Below are 7804 nucleotides of genomic sequence, written 5' to 3'. Positions count from 1 at the left end.
AGAGTCTTTTAGTAAAACAAGACTTAATGGACTTAACAGAAAAATAACAAAAGTTAACGAAAAAATAATAAAAGTTAATATTTACAATTAGAAACTTTACGAATTTTGAGAATTCTATGTTTACACAAACATGCCATAGTCTTTTATGTTTTTAAGCAAAATCACAGTAGTCTATCAAAGCAACATTTGATTTGTAAACACAAACGTTTCACTGCAATAGAGATTTTCATTAAGGAGAGATTTGGATTCAAAACTCAGCTCAATTTATTTCATCTTATCATTATAATTTTTTCAAATTTTCTCATAAAATATAATAAATAATTTAATTTTTTCAAATCTCAAAATAATTTTTTCAAATTCTCACACCAAATATAATAAATAATTCAACTTTTATTTTACTATTTACAAACTATCTCAATTCATCTCTAAATTCAAATCTCTCTTTACGACATTTGTATTTCTAGTGGTGAATATTTAATAATATTATTATTAGAATATTATTTTTTAATATTATTATTATTTAAAAATTTTAAAAATTTAATTAATTATTATAATTTTATATAAAATTTTTAAAATATATATATAATAATTAAATAATATGAAATGAGGATTCATTATATTGTCGTTCATGTGACTGTGGTCCGCGGAACTGAGGTTTTGAAATGAAATTATTTAAATATTGGTTCTCTATCAAAAATAAAATAAAATAAAACAGAAGAAAAGGACAGAAAAGATATAAAAGTAACGACTTGACTTCCTGGTATGCGTGTTAGCTGGCTTTATGTAACCAGGGTTAGTCAACTGCTCCGGTCTCCCCAACCTTCGCGACGACCCCAAGTCTTCTCTTCACTGTCTGTCTACGTCCTACTTTGCTTCTCCATTTTTCAGTCCCAGCACACACAGATTCACCAACTAGACCGGCACGCTCTGATCTAGCTTCTGCTTCTCCATCTCTGTCGCTTGGCGTAAGTTCTTCGATAGAGGTTCCGAGGCGCTGAGGCAGAGTACGTAGTAAATGGGCGAGCTTGCATTGTTTCCGTTTTGTTACTAAGGGAGACTTTTGCTCAAGAAGTCATAGTTGAAGCCAAAGATCAGAAGGAAAAAAAGTGACCAAAAATGTGGAGATCATTGTGGGAGGTCATTCCGCCCAGTCTCAAGAAGACATGGGAGAGGCAGAATATCAGGGGAGTTGTTCTCTTAAGCTTTTTACTGCAAACCATTTTGATTTTGGGTGCTCCGTTTAGAAAACGAACAGGAAAAAAGTGGGTCATCCTGCTCATCTGGTTATCTTACTCGTTTGCCGACTGGGCTGCCAGCTTTGCTGTCGGACTCATCTCCACCAGTCAAAGCTCCAAGCCTGGTGAGAACAGTGACCTTCTTGCATTTTGGGCACCGTTCCTGCTGTTACATCTTGGTGGCCCGGACACCATAACTGCTTTTGCCCTTGAGGATAATGAGCTCTGGCTTAGGCACTTCCTTAACCTAGTATTTCAGGTTGTCGCCACAGTTTATGTCTTCCTGCAAACAATTCCCGACAACAACCTATGGCTCGCGACTCTCCTCATGTTCTTCGCAGGTATCATCAAGTATGCTGAACGGACCCGTTCTCTGTATCTTGCAAGCACGGCTGGGTTCCGAGAATCCATGCTTGAGGAACCAAATCCGGGGCCAAACTACGCGAAGCTCATGGAGGAATACTCTTCAAAGCAAGACGCCGGACATCCTACAAAGATAGACGTGACAGCAGAGCCTGACAAAGAATCAAAGGTTGCCTTTTTTACTGTGAAAGAGGACAGGCTAAATGATTTTGAAGTTGTGGAATATGCTTACCATTTCTTCAAAATCTTTAAGGGACTCATTGTTGATCTCATCTTTAGCTTCCGTAGGCGCAATGAGAGCCGAGCATTTTTCCAGGCGAGAACTTCAGAAGATGCGCTTAGAGTGATAGAGGTTGAACTCAACTTCATCTATGAAGTTCTTTATACGAAGGTGGTTGTGGTGCATGATTTAAAAGGATACTTCTTCCGTGTTCTATCCTTCGCTTCAATTTGGGTGGCCCTAGCGCTCTTTATTTCATTAGACAAGCCTCGCTTAAGGAAGTTTCATATTGGAATTACCTACACACTGTTGATCGGTGCCTTGAGCTTGGACTTAATAGCTCTATTCATGCTTATTTTCTCGGATTGGACTATAGCTTCTCTCAAGAAGACAAAGAATTTTCCAATTATTGGGACCATCTTCAAAACATATGTCAAAATTAAGAATTCAAGGTGGGCTGAAGGCAAGGAAGGTTCTGATACTATATTTTCAAAGTTGGCCACACCAATTATACTTCGTAGGTGGTCTGAATCCGTGTCAGGATTCAACTTGATAACATATTGCCTCATGGAACGTCCAAAAAAGTTCCATGAAGTCAAAGTTGAGTCCTGGCTTGGCTGGATTGGCTATTTGAAAATTATATGGGAATATTGCTGGAAAAAAGTCGTTGATCGTTTAGGTGCTAAGGATTTTCTCGATGAGTTGAAATATGTTGCCAGCAAGCCCTTCAAAAAAAACCTTTGGCAATTTATCTTTTTGGAGCTGATGCAGAAATCTAAAGGTGCAGATGATGCAGAAAGTACAAGGAGAATCTGTTCAGCTAGAGGTTCTTATGTTCTTGAAGAATATGGAAAGGTCATGGACATAGATAAAAAATTAATAGCAGATTACATTGGAAACGTTAATTTTGATGAGAGCCTTCTGCTTTGGCATATTGCTACTGAACTTTGCTACGAAAAAGAAATAAACAAAGGTGATCATCCAGCAAAACAAGGAGGCATAATTGATTCAGTGAGAAGATGGATCCATTGGCTTTGGCACAATGCTAAAGAAATCTGTTGTGTGAAAAAAGTCATCATAGGTGATGATGCAGCAAAAGGAAGCAAAATGGTTCAGTGAAAACGGATGGCAATGCTAATGATTCAGCAGGAACAGCAACCAGTACTGCTGATGATTTAACAACAATTGATCATCGTGAATTCAGCAAGCTCCTTTCAGATTATATGCTATATCTTCTATTGATGCAACCTACTATTATGTCTGCTGTGGCAGGTGTTGGGCGAATAAGATTTCGTGATACATGTGCTGAGGCAGAAAGATTCTTTAGCAGTAGGGGACTAGGACCAACCCAGGAACATGGTGCTTGTGCAAGCCTCCTCGATGTGAATACAGATGTTAAACCTATTCATGTGAAGGGTGATAGAAGCAAATCTGTACTGTTTGATGCATGTTTGCTGTCCAAAGAGCTGCAAAAATTGGGGGAAAAGGAGAAATGGGTGATAATGAGTAAAGTTTGCTTGGAAATGTTGTCATATGCATCAAGTCATTGCACACCATTCACGCATGCTCAGCATGTTAGTAAAGGTGGACAACTTCTTACCCTAGTTTGGTTACTGATGGCTCATTTTGGGCTTGGAGAACAGCTCCAAATCAATGAGGGTCTTCCTAGGGCAAAGTTGATCGTGGGTAAATAGTTCAATCCATGTTGCTTTTTCATTTTTATATTTTGAAAAGTGTGTTACAGGGGATGTTGGGGTAATGGTATGTATGTTTTATGGGAGAGAAGTGTTATATCTATGCAGACTATAAATTGATGTAGCTTGGACTGAAATATTAGATCTACTTTAAAATAAAAAGTATTTTACAATATAATATATCACATAACGTTACATCAATTTGAATTGAGTTGAGTTGAAAGTTGAAAGTTAATCAGTAAAATATTGTTAGAATATTATTTTTATTTTTGAATTTAAAAATTTTGAATTATTTTTTATTTTTTATTTAAAAATTTGAGAAAATTATAATAATTAAATGAGTTGAGTTGAGATAGTTTCACTATACAAATAAATAAATAGTAGTCATTTGATTCGTGAACACGAAATTCTCGCCTTTGCAGATATGTTCACAATGCTTTAATTTTGCTAGGTTTTCTAGTAAGGCGACATTTTCTGTTTTCATTTCTGGCGACGATAGAAGTACAATTTCATTTTGCCTTTGGAATTTCATTCCCAACTTGCTCTTAAACCCATTTTTAGGATTTCGCTTGAATTAAGAAAAATTTGGGGTAAAATATACAAACTACCACTTAATTTGTAGTCCTCCCAAACCATCAATTACGGCAGTTACTCCTCAAAAAATCAAAAGATTATAATGCATCCCTCCATAAAATTTTTCTTTTGAATGGAAGTCTTCAGTTGTTTCCTTTTGAATCCTGCAAAGTATCCCATGAGAGAGAAAAATCTTTATTAATTTTGGAAATCAGAAATTAAACAGTACCTTACAAAAGAAATACTTGCAATTTTAATTTTTTGTCACAAAAACAACCTTTTTGAGATGAAAGATCTCGTCCCAAAAAATACTAATGTAAATTTGAAAAAACAAATGTAGGGTTTAAAGAATTTATAGATTTGATCCAATGCAAAATTTACTTTAAAAAGCAATATGTTATTAGATAGCTGTATAAAAATCATGCAATAGTTATATCTATAGCATTCTTTACAAAATATACCATGGAGATGGACCTCAAGAATGTCTCCTAACTCTCGTTTGATTTTCCCGTCTCTTGAATTATTTTGTTTGATCTTCTCGTCTCTTTGCCACTTGCAATAAGGTTCAAAGTCAATGTAACAACGATTTAGGGTGCTACATTTGTCGTTGTTTGCCATGGCACAACAAGAAATCAGACCTTTTTTAGCGCTTAGAATCGTCGCAAATACACTACAAAATCGCTACATTTGATCAATTTTCGCAATTTTTAATCACTGCAGGTTTGATGAAATCCTAAAGCCGCTTTTGATCAATTTTGGCGATTCTAAAAACTTTTTGAGAAAAACACTTTTTCTGGCTATTAAATGCTGCCGCAAAAAGCACTAAAAAGCGTCGGAAATGGTGGTCTCGGTTTCCTACTCAATCGTCGAGAAATATTAAAAGCAACGAAAAATGTCATCGCAAATGTGCAATTAATCGCCGCAAATAATCTGTATTTTTACTAGTGATATCTTATTTTCGTCAATATTATTTATTTCCCACAAATAATTATCGCCGCTAATTTACAATTATTCGCCGTAAATATCTTCATTTATTTTCAACAATCCTCATTTTCATTGCAAATGAAGTTATTTTCAATAGAGAAAAATCGCAGCAAAAGTAATTGTGTCGCAGCAAAAATTTTATTGCGACGATTTTGCTTATTGTCAATTTAGATATTTGCACGTAAGATCAGTTTTTCCGGCGCATAAAAATCACCGAAATTGACTTTTTGCATCGATTATTTATATGTTGCTGACTATGTAACACTATTTTCGGCGATCAATAATCGTTGCTAATAACTTGTAAATGTGATCAGTGGTCATTTCTAGCTAGTTTTAATTTCTACGCAACGTTCTTTTGTTTTTTTTTTTTCTTTGAGACTTTTATTGAAGTTTTCACTCAACGACTAGTGTGTGTATATATATGATCTCTCTTTTGAGAAAGAGCATCCAAAAGGTTTGGTCTAAGAGGTATGGTTTGCTTTTTTTTAAGGTAAGATAATCAATCTTTTTCTTAGCTCATTTCCTTGAGTTATTTGTTGTGTTTATTCTTTGAGGTCTTTAGGCACACTGGTTTTTTTTTTTTATACATATACTGTGGATGTGAATACATATGTTAAACATATTCATGTGAAGGGTGATAGAAGCAAATCTGTACTGTTTGATGCATGTATGCTGTCCAAAGAGCTGCAAAAATGGGAGAAAAAGGAGAAATGAGTGATAATGAGTAAGTGTGGGTGGAGATGTTGTCATATGCATCAAGTCATTGCAGACCATTCACGCATGCTCAACAAGTTAGTAAAGGTGGATAGCTTATTACCTTAGTTTGGTTATTGATGTTTTAAGGAAGAAGAGAGAAAGTCATGTCATATCTACGCAGAGATAAATAAAAGTAAACTTATAAATTGACGTAGCTTGACATGAAATAGCAATAATAACAATAATAATTCGATCCCTTTACTTACATAGATTTTTCCTTTATATAGAGCTCTGTCATCTATCTTTGTTCCCTCATAGATAGTGGTTATCCTTTATTCAAATTCGAATTTAGAGATGAGGATTCATCTCTTAGCAAACTCGAATAATAACCTCATTTATCTTTTACCATTGGCTGGATAGCTACCCGTCGATATTAGCTTATCCAGTCGTTATTGGTCATGGACTGGTTTCCTTTGTACTGGGTTGGGCTACTCGGTTATGATATGGGCTTTAGTTGTTGCTAAGGGCCCAGGTCCATCTTAAGGGCTAATCGGTTGGAATATCCTCTCCAGTTGTCCCGCGAAGTCTCATTGCGCATGGTGTGGTGAGACTTAATTATTAGGCGTCGTTTCTTTCTTCGAGGTGTGTTAGTATGCCGCTCCGTTTCCTCTTCTCGGACACGCCAACCACCACTTCATTTCAACTCCTATTTATTGCCTATTTTTCCTCTTCTTTTGGTCTTCTGTCACGTTTCTTGCTTTTCTCTAATTCTCTTGAGTTCTTGCATTTCTCTTCTATAGGTTCTTGCATTTTTCTTCTCTCTTCGAGTTCTTGCCTCTTTGTGATTTTTTTTAATCCTTCCATGGCTTCCTCTTCTTCCAAGGGTAAGGCAGTTGCTGCTTCGGACTCTTCTCCACCCCGCGACTCCCCTCCTCGACTCGTTGTCACTTCGCTTGAGTTGGTGAATGCTCGGAATAATTTCAACATCCCTAATTCCACCGAGTTGAAAGCTCCAGCTCCCAACCAGAAACCTATCGACGCCAAAGGTATGGTTGTCTCTGTTGCTCTTTACCTTGCTATGTTCTATGTTCATTATGGGGTTTCGTCTGCCCTTTGTGAGCCTTGTTCGCGACGTGTTAGACGTCTTAGGGCTTTCTCCTACTTAGTTGGTGCCTAACGCCTAGAGGATCTTGATGGCCTGCTGTGTTTTGTGGCTACGGGTGCTAGAACCCGTGGGCTATGAGTACCCAAACCTAACAACCCATGAGTTTTTGTCCATTCACGGGTTTAGGCGTCTAGATGGTAATTTCTGCAGTTTTAGAGCCCGTCAGGCCTTGGTTTATTTAGAGTGCAAATACTCTCATGTGAAGAAATGGACCAATAAAATTTTCTTTATTGCCGACTCTGGCTAGAATTTCCCGCTGATGAAATTCCTAATAAGAAATTTTCCATTAAGGCTTGTTGGTCTCCTGTCTCCGATGGGGATGATTACGAAGTGATTCTTTCCCCTCGTGAGGAGGCCCGTGTTAGGCTAGTAGAGTCTTGGGCTCAAGCTCACCCCAAATTGTGCCTCTCGGATACGCTTTTAACCCTTAGTAACATTGAGAGGTTTGTGATGGTTCCCAGTCGGGCCCATATTTTGGGGCGTGATATTTTAGGTGCTCCCCCGCCGGCGGGAGATTTGAAAAAGAAGAAATGTCAGGGTGAAGGCGGGAAGAAACAAAGAAATGTTAAAAAAGCTCGTGTCTCGCCTCACTCTGACGAGTCCATTTCATCCAAAAGTGGTGTTCTACTCCCCTCAGCAGAGGGCGGAGATACAAAAATAGTGCTTCCTAAAAAACAGAGTGGGACCAAGTTAAGTTCTTCTTAAGAGTTGCCGAGTAGAACTGCCTCTCAGAAAGGTGGGAGCACCAAGGTGGCCACTTCTTAGGAGGAACTAAGTGTTATGGATCCACTGCCTTTTTCTTTGGATGACGTCATGTTCAAGGTCGAGGAAGACCTCGAAAGTATACTCGCCGCAGAGATGGCCACCGAAGCTG

The 7804-nt window shown here is 37.5% G+C and overlaps 1 protein-coding gene across 1 annotated transcript; it reads left to right on the top strand.

Moving 5' to 3' along the window:
• The first annotated feature begins 838 nt into the window (after positions 1 to 838).
• LOC108990394 lies at positions 839 to 3632 on the top strand. Its single transcript, XM_035685744.1, has 2 exons — positions 839 to 2791; positions 2965 to 3632. The coding sequence occupies exons 1-2, from the start codon at positions 1117 to 1119 to the stop codon at positions 3510 to 3512; spliced, it is 2223 nt and encodes a 740-aa protein (XP_035541637.1). The 5' UTR covers positions 839 to 1116; the 3' UTR covers positions 3513 to 3632.
• Positions 3633 to 7804: the final 4172 nt, after the last annotated feature.

This window comes from Juglans regia, chromosome 15, assembly GCF_001411555.2.
Source record: "Juglans regia cultivar Chandler chromosome 15, Walnut 2.0, whole genome shotgun sequence".
Lineage (NCBI taxonomy): Eukaryota > Viridiplantae > Streptophyta > Magnoliopsida > Fagales > Juglandaceae > Juglans > Juglans regia.
Note: the sequence above shows the minus strand (reverse complement) of the source record. Positions and strands in the feature narration are given on the sequence as shown.